Raw genomic sequence first — 22,634 nt, forward strand, 5'->3', positions numbered from 1 at the left:
AACCTATGACTCTGTCCCCGTCCAGCATGACCATATAACCTCAGGTGACGCTTTGCACCTTTTGATAATACTTTTATCTAAACCTTTAAAATTCAATGTCTCCAGTTCTACTAATTGGATTTTTTGTTGTTTTAGTCTCAAATTTTAATCTAGTTGTCTAACTACTTGATTTGGGATTATGCTTGTGTAGTGTTTTCACTTTACTACAGCTTCTGTGCTGTATTTGCCTCTAAATTAAGCCTGAGTGCTTTTGTGCCAAGCTACCAGAGGTCTAAGCACAAATTAATTTAGTGAGTTTGGTGGTTTATCCTACCAAGGATTGTGGTTGTTGCTTGAGAAGGGTTTCACCCTCTCAACCAATAACCTAATTTCTCACAAACACAAGCATCCTCTATGATTGGACTCCAAGTATATGATGAATAAGGCTAAGAAAAGGATAAGGGTGTGGGAAACACTATAAGACATTTCATAACTATGAGAGATATATTTCCCAGTCTTGGGGAAATGAGGAAAACTAACCATGATCAACTGTGTTGAAAGCCACTGACAAGTCCAGCTATATGAGTAAACAGGTAGTCTCCATTGACTGGCATGCGATGCACATAATCCAAGATTTTCAATATAGATGTTTCTATGCTGAGACCATGACGAAATCCAGAAGCATAGCCTGCAAGTAGATGTTTCTTGGTAATGATAGTATTCAAAGATTTCCAACATATCCCTCCATGTTATTCCCCTACCCAAAAAAGGTTGGATAACAGTCAAAGGGTGGACAACATGCCTGGATCAAGACTGCATTTTTTTAGGATGTTCTGGTCTTAACTAGTCTGGGAAAATTCCTTGGGTGAGGAATGTATTTATACATTAGCTAGATGAGAACATTTTATTTGGTAATGCACACAGGTAGATGTGCTAGGTAACAATGCCTTGTTTCGGTCAACTTAACAATGTACAGATGGATTATTCTTGCTGATGGGAAGAAAATAGATTTTGGTGGAGTAGCATTGCCCTATGAGTAGTCAAATCTAAAGCTGTTTCTGATGGAAGACATCTTAGGAGATGCAATTCCCCATATTTTAGTGAGTGAGGGTGAGAGTATGGGTTCCAGACCAGGGATAGAATTGAATCAAATGTGCTAGAAGAGGGTCTCAAAAGGGTTAGGTAAGCTTGTAATCTTGCAATGCTTGTCATCTTTTCTCATCCTTCTATGATGTAGGTCATCTAATTAGACTCATGTCATTTTATAGGACTTTGGAAAACTACAATTGTCTTGGTCTTTTCCGTAATATTTTAAATATTTTTAATTGAATACAGTACAGTGAGTTGACTACCATATGAGTGATAACATTATAATTGTTGACAGTGGTATTTGTGCCAACAAATAGTTTCAGTTGTTTTAGTTAGGTGGAGTATGATAGTTTTCTTTCAGGGTGGATACAGCCTTTTATGAAAGAAGAACTATTTGTCTATTTTCATGTGGAAGCAAGAATATGGAAGGGAATAGCAAAGTGGTTTGAACAGTCATTTGGAATAGCACAGAACCATTTAATGATGTCTAGATCAGCAAATATGAGATCAAACATATTGACCTTTTAGGTTTAGCCAGAGAGGAACACCACAAAATGTAATGTTGTGTAATGTACGGTGGATTTGTAGAGTGTGCTTGTCAAGCTGGGAATGGTTACTGCCCTCTGACCCCTGTGGCTCCCCTAAATCTAGTATTTAGGGGCACCCCTGAACCTAGCTCAACAGATTCCTAGTGACCTCAAGGCAAGACGCAAGGAAAAAGAAGAAGGACTGCTAAGCCAACCCCCCAACAGAGAAGGCTCCAGATACCAACTGATTTGTCCCAGCCCTACCAGCCTGTCTGCAGCTCCAAAGACTCCTTCTCCAAAAGGCGACAAATCCTGCAGGACCAGCAACCTCTACCAATCCCCTGCCTAGCAGAGGACCAAAAACTCCAGAAGACAGCAGCTCTGTCCACAAGAAAGGACTCCAGAACCTCCCCGGATCTGCAAGTCCTGCCCACTCTGCACCCGATGCCCACAGCCCATGTCCAGGTGACCCACTGTAAGTCCCCAGGTGATTCTGACCTTGTGTCCATCCTGGATTGACCCCTCCTGGCCAACACAGTGAAGTCTGCAGCCTGAAAACAGAGGATCTCCTGACCACGACTGGATCCGACGAATATACCTGCAGCCTAAAGGTACCCCTGCAGGAATCGGGTCTTATGGAATCCGACCGACGGTCCAGCGACATTCAGCGAGCGGCCCTCCTTCCTGTCCAGCCTGTGGTTATCTGGAATCAACCCCCTGAACCTAGCCTGAAGCATCTTTTGTGACCCCCGGGGTCCCCCCATTGAAAAGCATTTGGAGCCCAGCACCCAGCTGCCCCTGTGCCACTGAGGGTGTGTGCTTGGTGCCCACCTGCGGCCCCCAGTTCTCACCTAAACCCCCTAGGTTTGTTCTCCAAAGACGCAGGTACTTACCTGCCAGCAGATCTTTTCCGAGCACCCCCTGTTCTCATAGGATTTCATTGTACACCTGACACCAACTTTGACCTCTGCACCCAGTTGCCCAGTGTTGCTGGTGGGGCCCTTTTGAGGTCAACCTAAAGTTCGACCAATGGACCTCCTAACCTCCGAAGGCTGGAGTCATAAGTGAAGTACTTACCTATAAACTGTACTAATACTCCCAGAGAACTCTATGAACTCCCATAGAAAATTGCACTGTCAACTTTTGAAATAGAATTTTGTTACAGCTAAAAACAAGCAAAGTATAATTGATACTTATGCTTGAGACCTACTGCAAAAACGTTCTTCTGGTTCTAGAGATAAAGTAACAAATATATTTTTGCTATGTAAAAACAATTGGCCTGGAGTTAGTCATTGGGTATGTGTCTTATGTCTTGACTGTGTGTGTACAACAAATGCTTTGCACTGCCTTCTGATAAGCCTAACTGATCAACCACACTACCACAAAAGAGAGCATTAGTATTATCTGCTTTAGCCTATGTTAAGCCTGTGGGGAACCCCTGGACTCTGTGCACTCTATATCTTATTTTGATATAGTATATATAGAGCCAGCTTCCTACAAATGTGGCCGTCAATTGACTGCAGTGAGGGAAAAAGTATAGGAGAGACCGTTGAGGAGCTAGTAGTAAAGCAGATGGAAGGAGAGTAGGGGTAGGGTTAGTGTAGTCAAGTAGATGGAGCAAAACAGTAAGCAGAAAAATAGAAGAAGAAATAATGAGAAAAATTTGCTAGGCTCCAATGGATCATACTTTCCAGTTAGAGTAGTCTAGATGGTGGAAATGCTTTTTACCACATGGGACGGTGTTTTGAGACCGTACTGCTGCTGGCAAATCTATTATAAGAAGTAGTTTATGAAATGTAGGATTTGGAAGAAGACAAAGTGGTTGGTAGAATGTGGAAACAGAAACTGTGAAGGTCATCTGTATGACTCTTATTTCAGAGTTTTGTTTTTTGGAGGTGGGGGATTAGGAAGCTTAAATAGAGGAGAATACAAATCACAGACTAATTGTAAGTCTCCCAGCAGTCCAAAAGATTTGAAGAATGAGGAATTGAGAAATTAATCATGATGAAAATCTTCATAGAATAGGTATCACTGGTGGCTGTTCTGCTAGCCAGGGTGGTATTTAGGACGTAGGCTCAAAGACTGTCCTAAAGATCACCTTGTTCGTGCACATATAAAAAATGAATTCATAGCAAACATACTTATGAGGTCACTCACCAACCACCGTAAGCAAACATTCCTGAGTAAAACGCCAGGGGCAGTTTGTCCAGTGTCAGTGAGCTGCTGTCGAAAGGATTCTGGAAATTTTCACTGTGTCCTACAAAGGAAGAAACACAAAAAAAAAAATTGTGCCCACAATGCTACCAGGTCATATGTTAACTGTGATGCTATCAATGTAATAGTTGAAATTCAATGTTCAATACAGTTTGAAGAAAGGTGTATTGGAAGCTGATCATGTATTGCTATTTTACCTGCTCTTTGATCAGCACAAATAGGGTGCTGTGCTTGTTCTTCCTATTCTACATTGATTGACCCCACTGCCTTGCAAGTGCTATTACAACAGATATGAAACACAAACTTTACAGTGGTTCAGACGAGGCTCACACCTTTTCTGCACATCTCATATTCATTTGAACAAGTGTATTATTTTTTTCAAAGCAACTTAAATTCATTTCAATATGTCCCACATTTATTATATATGTATCATAATCATTTTATAGTGTGTCATATTCATTTCAGTACACCTCATTGTTGTAGAATGCTCCCCAGCCTGGGAGCATGCAAATGACCACTCACTGAGCTCTGTAACAGACATCCTTATTCCTCAGCATACTACCACAAAAGAGAGCACTGCACACTGATTAAATCAGGACCATTAATAACCACACCTTAACACCTCCCACCAAGTTGCATAATTCCTCTGAATTGACAGAGAAACATAAGGATGCTAGCGCACATATGGGCATATTTAAGAGCCCCTAGCATCACCTTAGTGCTGCCATAGCATAATTTTTTTTATGCTAAAGCAGAACTAAAGTTGCATTTTCCCCACGCCATATTTACAAAGTGGGGCCATTTTGTAAACCCTTGTGCCACATTATGCCTGCGCCAGGCATAATGTATGCAAGGAAGAGATTTGCTTGCACCATTTTTTCCCCGCACTTTTAGCGCCTACTCAGAGCAGGAGTTAAAAGGCGGCATACCATTATTTATATTTATAATGGGCCCCTATATCCTCTGCAGGAGTAGAGGCAACATTTTGCTGCTACTCCTGCAGAGTACATCTTTAGCGTAAAAACAAAATTACGCTATTGCCCCCTACACTGCGCCATGGTGCACCGTATTTTAAATATGGCGCACACATGGTGGTGGTAGGAGAGTGCGAAGAGCGCAAGGAAAGTGGCACTGCACTGGGTGCAGCGCCAATCCTTAAATCTGCCCAATAGTTTCACATCTCTATAGCTCCCCGCTTGTTAAATAAAAAGTACAAACAACAATCATATTATATTGCTGAAATAGGTCGTCAACAACTCTGGTTGTGTATGAAGGCACAGGTTCTGATTCTTGATCTGGACAGTTAGGCGGGACCGCCTCATTCATGATTGCAGGAGCTGACGAATGTCGAGGTAGGTGCTTAAAGATTTGCAAGTTCAATGTGATGGACTTTCTGGGCCATTTTCGAGAAGTGTCTGTGACACGAACCTTATCAGCATTCATGGATTGGTCCACTGTCCATTGTGGCAGTTTGGATCCAATGGTTCTCCCAATTAGCAGGGTGGCAGGACTCTCGCCAGTTGTAGAGTAAGGGATTGACAGAGGTCCTGATTTAACTCGATCCCCTCTATCGATGCTCGTTGAATTACCCTTTCGAGGGTACTCTTAAATCGCTCCATAACACCATTGGCTTTGGGCCACAGAGGTGTGCTCTTCTTTTGTTTGACATTTAGTCTGACTAGAAATGCCTTGAATTATTTGCAATTGGACATCAGACCAGTGTCAGATTTGAGAATGGTGGGGATACCCCACGCTGCAAAGATGTCATCCAGCTGCTCAATGAATTTGTCATGAGTTCTTGATGACTACTCCTCTACTAAAGGAAAGTGTGAAGAATCATCAGTGACTACCATGAGATGATGTCTGTTTCCTAAGGGCCCAAAGAAATCAACAACAACTTTCTCCCAAGCCTGTGCAGGAAGGTCAGGTATTGTCAATGGATGCTGCATCACTTTGGGGGAAAGACGGTTGCAAAGATGGCACTCTTTTATTTCCCTCTCAACTTGCTTGTCTAGGGGTGAGAACCACACTTGGCCTCCCAGGGCTCTTTTGGTGGCTATAATGCCACAATGTCCTTCATGGGCTACTTCAATGACTTGCTGTCTTAGGCTGATCGGCATGAAGATTTGTGAGACTCTCAGTATAACACCTTCCATGGACAGTTCATCCTGTACATTTTAGAATTTTTGAAATTCAACATTTTTATCAAAAGGGTGAGTACTCCTCTATGACTGAGTTGAAATGATGCCTTTGAGAATAAGCATGTTCTTATCAGCATTAGTAGCAGCAATAATCTGTTCAATCGATATAGCTGCTGGTGTGCTGGACCGTGCAATTAAGTAAATGTACTCCTCAGCTGTTTTGAATGTCACACTGTGGCGATGTAGAGGTCCTTGTGAAAAGTAGTCAGCAGGGTTCAGATCTGTACCCGCTTGTGTACAATTGCATAGTCGTATTCTTGTAGTAGCAACCCCCACATCTCAATGCGAGGGGGCATCTTGGCTTACAGATTTCTAAAAATAGTGAGCAGTGCTTGGTGGTCTGCAATGATAGTGAAACATTTTCAATATATAAACACATGAAAATGTTTGCAGACCCATTGGAGGAGGCTAAGACAGGTAAACAGATGAGGAGGCTGCTTAGGTTTCTGAATGGTGGAGTTTTTAATATATAGTCACAACAAAGACATAATACTGATCCAGTGTTTAAGAAGTGTTTCTGGCAATCTATCTATTGTTTTCCTCCCTTCATGATTGATGGCATTTCTTTGTCTCTCCTCTAGGAATCTCTTAGGACAAGATGGCGTTGCTGGGATACTCAGAAAGGAAAAGAGCGTTAAGTTGGTGCTCCTACAGTCTTAGTGACGTCTACACCGTCACCGCACCCATGACAGGCTCAGAGATTTATAATCAGGAGGATAGCCCCTGGTCTTTTCTGGGTTCTAGATCAGCTCAACTTGCTTCCACATTGATTGGTGGACTTCAGCTTAGTCATCAGCTTCATGCAGAAGGTCTGGCAATGTTCAGCTATATCAGGGTAGGCCTACAGTGGCTGCTTAACCAACTTGCATTTTACACAGCCCTGAACTACCTGGAAGTATATCTGTTAAAAATAAAAGTGGTTTCTTTTGGTAGGAAAAGGTTCTTGGGAAGCAACTGGTATTATAAGAGCAACAACATTATTTCAGACCACTGTTATAAATACTATGGGGTACATTTTGACACCAGGGGTAGTGTGGTTAGACAGAGAAAGGAGGTTAAAGTCAAAACCGTGGCTCTGCAGGTGTCTCTTTCAAAATTATTGGAAGTCATGAAATCAAAGATCACACCCTCATTGACCTACGGTCAGGAAGTCATGTTTTGGTAGAGGTACATGTTTGCTAAATAAGTTGGTTACCAAGATATATTAGAGGGTTTTTCGTTTACCGCAATTCTCATCCCCTACGCAGATTCTGCTGGAATTTTGCTTTTTAGATCAGCGGGCAGTAGGTGCTAGTGCCTTCTTGAAACTTTGTCATAAGCTATGGAGGGTAAAAGTGGATAGTTTGGAGTTGGTTTTGTGGCTCGAAATTAGCGCGAGGGTGGTAAAAAGGTCACACTCCTATTTTTTGGCTGATTGCAAACTGTTATTGAGACTTGAAGGTCTTTGGGCTAATAATCCACCAGAGTCACGTTTTAAATTTGGTATTAAAGAGAGTGTTCAATATTTGTTTTTTCCACTCATCGAGCTCTCCTTGCCAAATGTAAACATGTCTGGGCGATAATTAATACTTTCCGGCCAGCTACCCCAGATAGTTATTTCTCTTGCTCTTATGGCATCCATGTGAAAGAGAAATTCATAGCCCTAAGGATGGGTGATTGGGCTTTCTTGAACATTTACCCACTTGGCTGCTCAACCCTGGGGAGGGTATGATGTGCAGGGGTTGGGGTAGCTGGGAAGAATTTTTTGTGCATTTGGTCTGTCTGTGTCCAGCTTTGCGGGAGGAGCGTAGATTCTTGCTGCGGAACAAGTGGAATGAATTGGGAGTCCGCTCCTGCAGGCAGACCATTATTACGTCCTTGGATCCAGACAATATGATGTTGAATGTTTTGTTGACCAAATTTATCATTGTTGTTCAGGTCAAGTTTGCTAAGGGCACTGCGAGCAGTGATTAATGGTGTAGGAAAATGTTTTTCTGCTCTTGCTCCTTAGGGTTTTGGACCAACTCTGCACAGTTTTTAGTTTTTTTATGGTTCTTATGATATGGCTGCTATTTTATGATGGATTAACCAAAGCACGAAAGCACTTTAAGGACCTATGCAGTCGTCTGCTCCATGTTTAAGCATTATAAATTGAATATGTCTATTGCTCATGGAAGGGTGTATGGGACCTAGGGAAGCACTTTATGGATCCTTGAAGTTACTTTAGTAACAATTATGTGCAATTCGTATTCCGCAGTTGGACCTCTTGCTATTATTGGAATGTCTCCATGTTGATGTTAATTTACTTTCTTTTCAGCTGATACATTTTGTTTTTGTATAGTATTTAATGCAACTGAGTATTTTATTTTGATTGTTATGTCTGATATTAGTATTGTGTTTTAGTGTTAGCATGGGGTTTTGAATTTATGTATGTGTTAAGACATGGGTGTGTATTTTGTTTTTGCACTATTCGATTGGCCTTGGTTTTAAATTGTAATGGATTTTAATGTCTGTACAGTAAATAAATTACATTTACATGCTTCCACATTGCGGTCCAAGGTAATAGGGGTCTGGGTCCCCCTTTTAGCCCCCTGAAGTCACTACTTGTTTCCCTTCGGTGCGGGTTCTTGTGGGCTGTTTATGGCACTTCTAACCGGTAAGCTTCCATTGTGGTTCCAACATGCTGGTGGAATTGACATCAATAACATAATGTGCAAATAAAAAAAATACAAAAAATCCTCTTGGACCCATGAACACACATAAAAGAAATAAGTGGGGGTGGTCAGGCAGCAAATCCCGAGCATGTAGCCCTAAGAGTCTCCACCTCGCAATGCCTTCCGATTGCTTTGTTGGCCTGGCCCATAACAACACAGATGTGTACTGCACCTCCACTGCCCACTGTCCGTTTTTGGCATCACCACTTTGGGCGAAACCCATTGCGTAGGATCGGTGGATCACTCAATGATGTTGTGCTTCAAAAGTTACTAGTTCTTTCATAACAGCTTCTTGCAAGTGAAAAGCAATTCTGCGGTGCCACTGGGCAACATGTTAAATGTCCTCATTAATGTGAAGTCACACTTGCATTGTCTCGAGCCTTCCTAGGCCATGAAACAATGAAGGAATTTGACAACACAATTTCAGATTACCTGTAGAGGTTGTAGTTATAGATATCAGTCCCTTGTCGGCAGCAGTGGCAAAACTGAGTAGGCATGCAATGGACAAAGTTCCTTAAAGAATGTGAATTGGTGCTTGCACTGATACTGTTTTGTATCACATTGTTGCCGTGAATGACCCTTGACTCTGCAATGATTTAGAAGCAGCTCACGTGTATACTTTTGTGTTTGACAGATTGAGGCATGGCACAGGAGGCAGACGATTGAACTTCTCAACTGGCATAATGTTAATCGATGCACCATTGTCCATGATAAAGATTATGGAATAACTGGTGACTTTTTTAATCTTGGGGCAATGTCCAAATGAATGTGGTTGTTTCATTTGATAGTTTGCTTTTGTATTTTGTTCTTCCTTGCAAGCAGCCAAACTGACATGCGCTCCTCGTTCCTTGGTCGGTACCATTATAGCACATCCATCTTCTTCACTGGTGCTTGATAATAACATCGAAGAGCTTTTGTAGGATGAAATTGACAACGATTGACTGGTTTCTACTTGTCGTACCTGTTTCTTTTTGGTGGGCATGGCGAGAATGCTTCTGGAATCTTATGGGGTCTATTTTCTCTTCTTGCTTTGACATATTTAATTTCTCTTTTGCTTTGCAAACCGTTTTGAAGTGGTTTCTTTCCTACAGCCTTAGCAGCTCTGTCCTATGTATGGACATTAACCTTCATGTGGAAATAAAAATCCACATCAGAAACTCAACTTTTCTTTCTTTGAAGATGTCGTCTTATGTGCCTCTACCTTGTACTTGTGTTTGCTTTTCATGATCAACACCGATTCATTTTTCACTGTTTCAGCTTCCATATCAGCAGCTTCTCGATCTGCTCTTTTAATCAGCTTTTGCAGTCCGTAGTATTTTCTCTAAACTGAGTGTCTCTCTCAACATGCACCTTCTGAAAGAGTCTGAAAGTTGTCCATCAATGACTCTGAGGCGTATGTCTTCTGCATCATTAAATTCACTAATCTTATAGCGTTCACATCAAGTCTTTCAACAAACTCATCCATCGTTTCACCAGTTTGCTGTTTCTCTTTTTGTAATGTATCTCTTTATGCAGTTTTTTGATGATTTCAATAAATACACAGTATTTGCAGCAAAAGATAGCCAGGGGCGCAGCCCTGATTAAATTCGGTGCAACCCAATCATGCATATTCACCTATGTACATAGGTCCATTAACAACAAGTATGGCATCCAAGGCAATCAAGGAAAATGAACAATCAAGAAAACATGTCTACATCGAAGGGCATGCACCAATGTAAAGTGGTAGTCATACCAAAGGATTATATGACGGAACACCGAATTAAAAACAACTACTAACCTTAACAACGAGGTCGGAACACCGACCTCGTCCTTACTACTAATGATTTTACCACGAATGCCTTAACAACGATATTTAGTTGTAAAGGCATTCCTGATAAAATCATTAGCAATAGGCACCATTCACCCTACATCCCTCACCCCACCCCCCCAACCCCACCCCAAAACCTAAAACCCCCTGACCCCCCACCCACTCCCCAAAACCAAAAACACCCCACCCCCCCAACCCCACCCCAAAACCTAAAACCCCCTGACCCCCCACCCACTCCCCAAAACCAAAAACGCCCCACCCCCCCAACCCCACCCCAAAACCTAAAACCCCCTGACCCCCCACCCACTCCCCAAAACCAAAAACGCCCCACCCCCAACCCCACCCTAAAACCTAAAACCCCCTGACCCCCACCCACTCCCCAAAACCAAAAACGCCCCACCCCCCCAAACCCACCCCAAAACCTAAAACCCCCTAACCCCCCACCCCCTCCCCAAAACCAATAACGCCCCACCCCCCAACCCCACCCCAAAACCTAAAACCCCCTAACCCCCCACCCCCTCCCCAAAACCAAAAACGCCCCACCCTCCCAACCCCACCCCAAAACCTAAACCCACCACTTACCTTCGCCAACTCCCTTCTTTGTACCTTAACCACTTCTGTGCCTTGGACGAGATGATCTCGTCCAAGGCTACAGTTCCCCTGTGCCTTGGACGAGATCATCTCGTCCATGGCACAGGGGAACTTGGGGGCGCGCTAGCGCGCCCCCGTGAACCCCCCCTCCCCCCCCATGTCGGGGATGGAAGGGGAAGACCTTCCCCTTCCACCCCCGACCCCCCCCCCACCCCCCCCCTGTGACGTCAGCGCGCTCGCGCGCGCTGATTAGTCACAGGGGCCTCCCTCGTCGCGCTGAAAGCTCTGCTTCCAGCGCAATTGAAAAAGAAATGCAAAAGCATTTCTCTTTCAATCACTTGGGAGGCCCGGAGGGGCTTCAAAGGGAAGGAAAAGTATTTCCTTCCCTTTGAAGTCTCTCTGAGGGTTTCAAAAGCCGGATTGCTTGCCCTTGGGGGCAGATTGGCCGATTTTAGGTCAATCTGCCCCCAAGGGGGCAGAAACCACTAAGCACCGGGGATTTGTTTTTTGGCGCCAATGTCACTCAGGGGGAGCGACCCCGTAGGCAAGGGTCGCTCCAGCGGGGGGGGGGCCTGGGGGGGGCAAACTTATTTTAGGCCATTTCTGCCCCCCCTGGGGGCAGATCGGCCTATTATTAGGCCGAACTGCCCCCAGGGGGGGCAGAACCCTCTAGGCACCAGGGCAAATTTTTTTGTTGTGTTTTTTTTTTTGTTTGTTTGTTTTTTTCGAGATGGGGAGCGACCCATCAGGCAAGGGTCGCTCCCCTGGGGGGCAAATTGTATTTAGGCCATTTCTGCCCCCCTTGGGGGCAGATTGGCCGATTTTAGGTCAATCTGCCCCCAAGGGGGCAGAAACCACTAGGCACCTGGGATTTGTTTTTTGGCGCCAATGTCACGCAGGGGGAGCGACCCCGTAGGCAAGGGTCGCTCCGGGGGGGGGCAAATTTATTTTAGGCCATTTCTGCCCCCCCTGGGGGCAGATCGGCCTATTATTAGGCCGAACTGCCCCCAGGGGGGCAGAACCCTCTAGGCACCAGGGCAAATTTTTTTGTTGTGTTTTTTTTTTTGTTTGTTTGTTTTTTTCGAGATGGGGAGCGACCCATCAGGCAAGGGTCGCTCCCCTGTGGGGCAAATTGTATTTAGGCCATTTCTGCCCCCCTTGGGGGCAGATTGGCCGATTTTAGGTCAATCTGCCCCCAAGGGGGCAGAAACCACTAGGCACCTGGGATTTGTTTTTTGGCGCCAATGTCACGCAGGGGGAGCGACCCCGTAGGCAAGGGTCGCTCCGGGGGGGGGTGGCAAATTTATTTTAGGCCATTTCTGCCACCCCTGGGGGCAGATCGGCCTATTATTAGGCCGAACTGCCCCCAGGGGGGGGCAGAACCCTCAGGGCACCAGGGCAAATTTTTTTGTTGTGTTTTTTTTTTTTTCTTTTTTTTTTTTCGAGATGGGGAGCGACCCATCAGGCAAGGGTCGCTCCCCTGGGGGGCAAATTGTATTTAGGCCATTTCTGCCCCACTTGGGGGCAGATTGGCCGATTTTACCACTAGGCACCTGGGATTTGTTTTTTGGCGCCAATGTCACGCAGGGGGAGCGACCCCGTAGGCAAGGGTCGCTCCCGGGGGGGGGGGGCAAATTTATTTAAGGGCATTTCTGCCCCCCCCTCCCGGGGCCGGCTGAGCTAGAGGCCAAACTCCACAGGTAGGCACTTTGCAAAAAACACCTCTGTTTTCTGTGAAAAAAAATGTTCTGTCCACGTTGTGTTTTGGGCCATTTGCTTTTGTGGGCGCTAGGCCTACCCACAGAAGTGAGGTACCATTTTTATTGAGAGACTTAGGGGAACGCTGGGTGGAAGGAAATTTGTGGCTCCTCTCAGATTCCAGAACTTTCTGCCACTGAAATGTGAGGAACATGTGTTTTTTTAGCCACATTTTGAGGTTTGCAAAGGATTCTGGGTAACAGAACCTGGTCCGAGCCCCGCAAGTCACCCCTCCTTGGATTCCCCTAGGTCTCTAGTTTTCAGAAATGCACAGGTTTGGTAGGTTTCCCTAGGTGCCGGCTGAGCTAGAGGCCAAAATCTACAGGTAGGCACTTCGCAAAAAACACCTCTGTTTTCTTCAAAAATTTTGGATGTGTCCACGTTGCGCTTTGGGGTGTTTCCTGTCGCTAGGCCTACCCACGCAAGTGAGGTATCATTTTTATCGGGAGACTTGGGGGAACGCTGGGTGGAAGGAAATTTGTGGCTCCTCTTCGATTCCAGAACTTTCTGCCACAGAAATGTGAGGAACATGTGTTTTTTTAGCCAAATTTTGAGGTTTGCAAAGGATTCTGGGTAAGAGAACCTGGTCCGAGCCCCGCAAGTCACCCAATCTTGGATTCCCCTAGGTCTCTAGTTTTCAGAAATGCACAGGTTTGGTAGGTTTCCCTAGGTGCCGGCTGAGCTAGAGGCCAAAATCTACAGGTAGGCACTTCGCAAAAAACACCTCTGTTTTCTTCCAAAATTTTGGACGTGTCCACGTTGCGCTTTGGGGTGTTTCCTGTCGCCGGCGCTAGGCCTACCCATGCAAGTGAGGTATCATTTTTATCGGGAGACTTGGGGGAACGCTGGGTGGAAGGAAATTTGTGGTTCCTCTCAGATTCAAGAACTTTCTGCCACAGAAATGTGAGGAACATGTGTTTTTTTAGCCAAATTTTGAGGTTTGCAAAGGATTCTGGGTAACAGAACCTGGTCCGAGCCCCGCAAGTCACCCCTCCTTGGATTCCCCTAGGTCTCTAGTTTTCAGAAATGCACAGGTTTGGTAGGTTTCCCTATGTGCCGGCTGAGCTAGAGGCCAAAATCTACAGGTAGGCACTTCGCAAAAAACACCTCTGTTTTCTTCCAAAATTTTGGATGTGTCCACGTTGCGCTTTGGGGTTTTCCTGTCGCTGGCGCTAGGCCTACTCACGCAAGTGAGGTATCATTTTTATCGGGAGACTTGGGGGAACGCTGGGTGGAAGGAAATTTGTGGCTCCTCTCAGATTCCAGAACTTTCTGCCACAGAAATGTGAGGAACATGTGTTTTTTTAGCCAAATTTTGAGGTTTGCAAAGGATTCTGGGTAACAGAACCTGGTCCGAGCCCCGCAAGTCACCCCTCCTTGGATTCCCCTACGTCTCTAGTTTTCAGAAATGCACAGGTTTGGTAGGTTTCCCTAGGTGCCGGCTGAGCTAGAGGCCAAAATCTAGAGGTAGGCACTTCGCAAAAAACACCTCTGTTTTCTTCCAAAATTTTGGATGTGTCCACGTTGCGCTTTGGGGTGTTTCCTGTCGCTAGGCCTACCCACGCAAGTGAGGTATCATTTTTATCGGGAGACTTGGGGGAACGCTGGGTGGAAGGAAATTTGTGGCTCCTCTCAGATTCCAGAACTTTCTGCCACAGAAATGTGAGGAACATGTGTTTTTTTAGCCAAATTTTGAGGTTTGCAAAGGATTCTGGGTAAGAGAACCTGGTCCGAGCCCCGCAAGTCACCCAATCTTGGATACCCCTAGGTCTCTAGTTTTCAGAAACGCACAGGTTTGGTAGGTTTCCCTAGGTGCCGGCTGAGCTAGAGGCCAAAATCTACAGGTAGGCACTTCGCAAAAAACACCTCTCTTTTCTTCCAAAATTTTGGACGTGTCCACGTTGTGCTTTGGGGTGTTTCCTGTCGCCGGCGCTAGGCCTACCCATGCAAGTGAGGTATCATTTCTATCGGGAGACTTGGGGGAACGCTGGGTGGAAGGAAATTTGTGGTTCCTCTCAGATTCAAGAACTTTCTGCCACAGAAATGTGAGGAACATGTGTTTTTTTAGCCAAATTTTGAGGTTTGCAAAGGATTCTGGGTAACAGAACCTGGTCCGAGCCCCGCAAGTCACCACTCCTTGGATTCCCCTAGGTCTCTAGTTTTCAGAAATGCACAGGTTTGGTAGGTTTCCCTATGTGCCGGCTGAGCTAGAGGCCAAAATCTACAGGTAGGCACTTCGCAAAAAACACCTCTGTTTTCTTCCAAAATTTTGGATGTGTCCACGTTGCGCTTTGGGGTTTTTCCTGTCGCTGGCGCTAGGCCTACTCACGCAAGTGTGGTATCATTTTTATCGGGAGACTTGGGGGAACGCTGGGTGGAAGGAAATTTGTGGCTCCTCTCAGATTCCAGAACTTTCTGCCACAGAAATGTGAGGAACATGTGTTTTTTTAGCCAAATTTTGAGGTTTGCAAAGGATTCTGGGTAACAGAACCTGGTCCGAGCCCCGCAAGTCACCCCTCCTTGGATTCCCCTAGGTCTCTAGTTTTCAGAAATGCACAGGTTTGGTAGGTTTCCCTAGGTGCCGGCTGAGCTAGAGGCCAAAATCTACAGGTAGGCACTTCTCAAAAAACACCTCTGTTTTCTTCCAAAATTTTGGATGTGTCCACGTTGCGCTTTGGGGTGTTTCCTGTCGCTGGCGCTAGGCCTACCCACGCAAGTGAGGTATCATTTTTATCGGGAGACTTGGGGGAACGCTGGGTGGAAGGACATTTGTGGCTCCTCTCAGATTCCAGAACTTTCAGCCACAGAAATGTGAGGAACATGTGTTTTTTTAGCCAAATTTTGAGGTTTGCAAAGGATTCTGGGTAACAGAACCTGGTCCGAGCCCCGCAAGTCACCCCTCCTTGGATTCCCCTAGGTCTCTAGTTTTCAGAAATGCACAGGTTTGGTAGGTTTCCCTAGGTGCCGGCTGAGCTAGAGGCCAAAATCTACAGGTAGGCACTTCGCAAAAAACACCTCTGTTTTCTTCCAAAATTTTGGATGTGTCCACGTTGCGCTTTGGGGTGTTTCCTGTCGCTGGCGCTAGGCCTACCCACGCAAGTGAGGTATCATTTTTATCGGGAGACTTGGGGGAACGCTGGGTGGAAGGAAATTTGTGGCTCCTCTCAGATTCCAGAACATTCTGCCACAGAAATGTGAGGAACATGTGTTTTTTTAGCCAAATTTTGAGGTTTGCAAAGGATTCTGGGTAACAGAACCTGGTCCGAGCCCCGCAAGTCACCCCTCCTTGGATTCCCCTAGGTCTCTAGTTTTCAGAAATGCACAGGTTTGGTAGGTTTCCCTAGGTGTCGGCTGAGCTAGAGGCCAAAATCTACAGGTAGGCCCTTCGCAAAAAACACCTCTGTTTTCTTCCAAAATTTTGGGTGTCCACGTTGCGCTTTGGGGTGTTTCCTGTCGCCGGCGCTAGGCCTACCCACGCAAGTGAGGTATCATTTTTATCGGGAGACTTGGGGGAACGCTGGGTGGAAGGAAATTTGTGGCTCCTCTCAGATTCCAGAACTTTCTGCCACAAAAATGTGAGGAACATGTGTTTTTTTAGCCAAATTTTGAGGTTTGCAAAGGATTCTGGGTAACAGAACCTGGTCCGAGCCCCGCAAGTCACCCCTCCTTGGATTCCCCGACATCTCTAGTTTTCAGAAATGCACAGGTGTGGTAGGTTTCCCTAGGTGCCGGCTGAGCTAGAGGCCAAAATCTACAGGTAGGCACTTCGCAAAAAACACCTCTGTTTTCTTCCAAAATTTTGGATGTGTCCACGTTGCGCTTTGGGGTGTTTCCTGTCGCTGGCGCTAGGCCTACCCACGCAAGTGAGGTATCATTTTTATCGGGAGACTTGGGGGAACGCTGGCTGGAAGGAAATTTGTGGCTCCTCTCAGATTCCAGAACTTTCTGCCACAGAAATGTGAGGAACATGTGTTTTTTTAGCCAAATTTTGAGGTTTGCAAAGGATTCTGGGTAACAGAACCTGGTCCGAGCCCCGCAAGTCACCCCTCCTTGGATTCCCCTACGTCTCTAGTTTTCAGAAATGCACAGGTTTGGTAGGTTTCCCTAGGTGCCAGCTGAGCTAGAGGCCAAAATCTACAGGTAGGGACTTTCGCAAAAAACACCTCTGTTTTCTTCCATAATTTTGGATGTGTCCACGTTGCGCTTTGGGGTGTTTCCTGTCGCTGGCGCTAGGCCTACCCACGCAAGTGAGGTATCATTTTTATCGGGAGACTTGGGGGAACGCTGGGTGGAAGGAAATTTGTGGCTCCTCTCAGATTCCAGAACTTTCTGCCACAGAAATGTGAGGAACATGTGTTTTTTTAGCCACATTTTGAGGTTTGCAAAGGATTCTGGGTAACAGAACCTGGTCCGAGCCCCGCAAGTCACCCCTCCTTGGATTCCCCTAGGTCTCTAGTTTTCAGAAATGCACAGGTTTGGTAGGTTTCCCTAGGTGCCGGCTGAGCTAGAGGCCAAAATCTACAGGTAGGCACTTCGCAAAAAACACCTCTGTTTTCTTCCAAACTTTTGGATGTGTCCACGTTGCGCTTTGGGGCGTTTCCTGTCGCGGGCGCTAGGCCTACCCACGCAAGTGAGGTATCATTGTTATCGGGAGACTTGGGGGAACGCTGGGTGGAAGGAAATTTGTGGCTCCTCTCAGATTCCAGAACTTTCTGCCACAGAAATGTGAGGAACATGTGTTTTTTTAGCCACATTTTGAGGTTTGCAAAGGATTCTGGGTAACAGAACCTGGTCCGAGCCCCGCAAGTCACCCCATCTTGGATTCCCCTAGGTCTCTAGTTTTCAGAAATGCACAGGTTTGGTAGGTTTCCCTAGGTGCCGGCTGAGCTAGAGGCCAAAATCTACAGGTAGGCACTTCGCAAAAAAACACCTCTGTTTTCTTCCATAATTTTGGATGTGTCCACGTTGCGCTTTGGGGTGTTTCCTGTCGCTGGCGCTAGGCCTACCCACGCAAGTGAGGTATAATTTTTATCGGGAGACTTGGGGGAACGCTGGGTGGAAGGAAATTTGTGGCTCCTCTCAGATTCCAGAACTTTCTGCCACAGAAATGTGAGGAACATGTGTTTTTTTAGCCAAATTTTGAGGTTTGCAAAGGATTCTGGGTAACAGAACCTGGTCCGAGCCCCGCAAGTCACCCCTCCTTGGATTCCCCTAGGTTTCTAGTTTTCAGAAATGCACAGGTTTGGTAGGTTTCCCTAGGTGCCAGCTGAGCTAGAGGCCAAAATCTACAGGTAGGGACTTTCGCAAAAAACACCTCTGTTTTCTTCCATAATTTTGGATGTGTCCACGTTGCCCTTTGGGGTGTTTCCTGTCGCTGGCGCTAGGCCTACCCACGCAAGTGAGGTATCATTTTTATCGGGAGACTTGGGGGAACGCTGGGTGGAAGGAAATTTGTGGCTCCTCTCAGATTCCAGAACTTTCTGCCACAGAAATGTGAGGAACATGTGTTTTTTTAGCCAAATTTTGAGGTTTGCAAAGGATTCTGGGTAACAGAACCTGGTCCGAGCCCCGCAAGTCACCCCTCCTTGGATTCCCCTAGGTCTCTAGTTTTCAGAAATGCACAGGTTTGGTAGGTTTCCCTAGGTGCCGGCTGAGCTAGAGGCCAAAATCTACAGGTAGGCACTTCCCTAAAAACACCTCTGTTTTCTTCCAAACTTTTGGATGTGTCCACGTTGCGCTTTGGGGCGTTTCCTGTCGCGGGCGCTAGGCCTACCCACGCAAGTGAGGTATCATTGTTATCGGGAGACTTGGGGGAACGCTGGGTGGAAGAAAATTTGTGGCTCCTCTCAGATTCCAGAACTTTCTGCCACAGAAATGTGAGGAACATGTGTTTTTTTAGCCAAATTTTGAGGTTTGCAAAGGATTCTGGGTAACAGAACCTGGTCCGAGCCCCGCAAGTCACCCCATCTTGGATTCCCCTAGGTCTCTAGTTTTCAGAAATGCACAGGTTTGGTAGGTTTCCCTAGGTGCCGGCTGAGCAAGAGGCCAAAATCTACAGGTAGGCACTTCGCAAAAAAACACCTCTGTTTTCTTCCATAATTTTGGATGTGTCCACGTTGCGCTTTGGGGTGTTTCCTGTCGCTGGCGCTAGGCCTACCCACGCAAGTGAGGTATCATTTTTATCGGGAGACTTGGGGGAACGCTGGGTGGAAGGAAATTTGTGGCTCCTCTCAGATTCCAGAACTTTCTGCCACAGAAATGTGAGGAACATGTGTTTTTTTAGCCAAATTTTGAGGTTTGCAAAGGATTCTGGGTAACAGAACCTGGTCCGAGCCCCGCAAGTCACCCCTCCTTGGATTCCCCTAGGTCTCTAGTTTTCAGAAATGCACAGGTTTGGTAGGTTTCCCTAGGTGCCGGCTGAGCTAGAGGCCAAAATCTACAGGTAGGCACTTCGCAAAAAACACCTCTGTTTTCTTCCAAACTTTTGGATGTGTCCACGTTGCGCTTTGGGGCGTTTCCTGTCGCGGGCGCTAGGCCTACCCACGCAAGTGAGGTATCATTTTTATCTGGAGACTTGGGGGAACACTGGGTGGAAGGAAATTTGTGGCTCCTCTCAGATTCCAGAACTTTCTGCCACAGAAATGTGAGGAACATTTGTTTTTTAGCCAAATTTTGAGGTTTGCAAAGGATTCTGGGTAACAGAACCTGGTCCGAGCCCCGCAAGTCACCCCTCCTTGGATTCCCCTACATCTCTAGTTTTCAGAAATGCACAGGTTTGGTAGGTTTCCCTAGGTGCCGGCTGAGCTAGAGGCCAAAATCTACAGGTAGGCACTTCGCAAAAAACACCTCTGTTTTCTTCCAAAATTTTGGATGTGTCCACGTTGCGCTTTGGGGTGTTTCCTGTCGCTGGCGCTAGGCCTACCCACGCAAGTGAGGTATCATTTTTATCGGGAGACTTGGGGGAACGCTGGCTGGAAGGAAATTTGTGGCTCCTCTCAGATTCCAGAACTTTCTGCACAGAAATGTGAGGAACATGTGTTTTTTTAGCCAAATTTTGAGGTTTGCAAAGGATTCTGGGTAACAGAACCTGGTCCGAGCCAAGCAAGTCACCCCTCCTTGGATTCCCCTACGTCTCTAGTTTTCAGAAATGCACAGGTTTGGTAGGTTTCCCTAGGTGCCGGCTGAGCTAGAGGCCAAAATCTACAGGTAGGGACTTTCGCAAAAAACACCTCTGTTTTCTTCCATAATTTTGGTTGTGTCCACGTTGCGCTTTGGGGTGTTTCCTGACGCTGGCACTAGGCCTACCCACGCAAGTGAGGTATCATTTTTATCGGGAGACTTGGGGGAACGCTGGGTGGAAGGAAATTTGTGGCTCCTCTCAGATTCCAGAACTTTCTGCCACAGAAATGTGAGGAACATGTGTTTTTTTAGCCAAATTTTGAGGTTTGCAAAGGATTCTGGGTAACAGAACCTGGTCCGAGCCCCGCAAGTCACCCCTCCTTGGATTTCCCTAGGTCTCTAGTTTTCAGAAATGCACAGGTTTGGTAGGTTTCCCTAGGTGCCAGCTGAGCTAGAGGCCAAAATCTACAGGTAGGCACTTCGCAAAAAACACCTCTGTTTTCTTCCAAACTTTTGGATGTGTCCACGTTGCGCTTTGGGGCGTTTCCTGTCGCGGGCGCTAGGCCTAGCCACGCAAGTGAGGTATCATTGTTATTGGGAGACTTGGGGGAACGCTGGGTGGAAGGAAATTTGTGGCTCCTCTCAGATTCCAGAACTTTCTGCCACAGAAATGTGAGGAACATGTGTTTTTTTAGCCAAATTTTGAGGTTTGCAAAGGATTCTGGGTAACAGAACCTGGTCCGAGCCCCGCAAGTCACCCCATCTTGGATTCCCCTAGGTCTCTAGTTTTCAGAAATGCACAGGTTTGGTAGGTTTCCCTAGGTGCCGGCTGAGCTAGAGGCCAAAATCTACAGGTAGGCACTTCGCAAAAAAACACCTCTGTTTTCTTCCATAATTTTGGATGTGTCCACGTTGCGCTTTGGGGTGTTTCCTGTCGCTGGCGCTAGGCCTACCCACGCAAGTGAGGTATCATTTTTATCGGGAGACTTGGGGGAACACTGGGTGGAAGGAAATTTGTGGCTCCTCTCAGATTCCAGAACTTTCTGCCACAGAAATGTGAGGAACATGTGTTTTTTTAGCCAAATTTTGAGGTTTGCAAAGGATTCTGGGTAACAGAACCTGGTCCGAGCCCCGCAAGTCACCCCTCCTTGGATTCCCCTAGGTCTCTAGTTTTCAGAAATGCACAGGTTTGGTAGGTTTCCCTAGGTGCCGGCTGAGCTAGAGGCCAAAATCTACAGGTAGGCACTTCGCAAAAAACACCTCTGTTTTCTTCCAAACTTTTGGATGTGTCCACGTTGCGCTTTGGGGTGTTTCCTGTCGCGGGCGCTAGGCCTACCCATGCAAGTGAGGTATAATTTTTATCGGGAGACTTGGGGGAACGCTGGGTGGAAGGAAATTTGTGGCTCCTCTCAGATTCCAGAACTTTCTGCCACAGAAATGTGAGGAACATGTGTTTTTTTAGCCAAATTTTGAGGTTTGCAAAGGATTCTGGGTAACAGAACCTGGTCCGAGCCCCGCAAGTCACCCCATCTTGGATTCCCCTAGGTCTCTAGTTTTCAGAAATGCACAGGTTTGGTAGGTTTCCCTAGGTGCCGGCTGAGCTAGAGGCCAAAATCTACAGGTAGGCACTTCGCAAAAAACACCTCTGTTTTCTTCCAAAAATTTGGATGTGTCCACGTTGCGCTTTGGGGTGTTTCCTGTCGCGGGCGCTAGGCCTACCCACACAAGTGAGGTATCATTTTTATCGGGAGGCTTGGGGGAACATACATTAGCAAAACAAGTGTTATTGCCCCTTGTCTTTCTCTAAATTTTTTCCTTCCAAATATAGGAGAGTGTGTAAAAAAGACATCTATTTGAGAAATGCCCTGTAATTCACATGCTAGTTTGGTCACCCTGGAATTCAGATATGTGCAAATAACCACTGCTCCTCAACACCTTATCTTGTGCCCTTTTTGGAAATACAAAGGTTTTCTTGATAGCAATTTTTTACTCTTTATATTTCAGCAAATGAATTGCTGTATACCCGGTATAGAATGAAAACGCACGTCAGGGTGCAGCTCATTTATTGGCTCTGGGTTCCTTGGGTTCTTGATGAACCTACAAGCCCTATATATCCCCGCAACCAGAGGAGTCCAGCAGACGTAACGGTATATTGCTTTCGATAATCTGACATTGAAGGGAAAAGTTACAGAGTAAAACGTAGAGAAACATTTATGTTTTTTTCACCTCAATTTCAATATATTTCTTTTTCAGTTGTTATTTTCTGTAGGAAACCCTTGTAGGATCTACACAAATGACCCCTTGCTGAATTCAGAATTTTGTCTACTTTTCAGAAATGTTTAGGTTTCTGGGATCCAGCATTGGTTTCATGCCCATTTCTGTCACTGACTGGAAGGAGGCTGAATGCACAAAAAATTGCAAAAATGGGGTATGTCCCAGTAAAATGCCAAAATTGTGTTGAAAAATTGGGTTTTCTGATTCAAGTCTGCCTGTTCCTGAAAGCTGGGAAGCTGCTGAGTTTAGAACCACAAACCCTTTGTTGATGCCATTTTCAGGGGAAAAACCACAAGCCTTCTTCTGCAGCCACTTTTTCCAATTTTTTTGAAAAAAACGAAATTTTCACGGTATTTTGGCCAATTTCTTGGCCTCCTTCAAG

General features: G+C 45.9%; 1 protein-coding gene across 1 annotated transcript in view; it reads right to left on the bottom strand.

Moving 5' to 3' along the window:
- The window catches only part of LOC138287453 (cystine/glutamate transporter-like), a 348,836-nt gene that overhangs the window by 192,792 nt on the left and 133,410 nt on the right, over positions 1-22,634 (bottom strand). Inside the window, exon 5 of the mRNA XM_069227882.1 lies at positions 3,753-3,852. Coding sequence (XP_069083983.1) covers positions 3,753-3,852 — 100 coding nt within the window. The remainder of the gene's footprint in view (positions 1-3,752; positions 3,853-22,634) is intronic.

Source organism: Pleurodeles waltl, chromosome 4_1 (genome assembly GCF_031143425.1).
Source record: "Pleurodeles waltl isolate 20211129_DDA chromosome 4_1, aPleWal1.hap1.20221129, whole genome shotgun sequence".
Classification (NCBI taxonomy): domain Eukaryota; kingdom Metazoa; phylum Chordata; class Amphibia; order Caudata; family Salamandridae; genus Pleurodeles; species Pleurodeles waltl.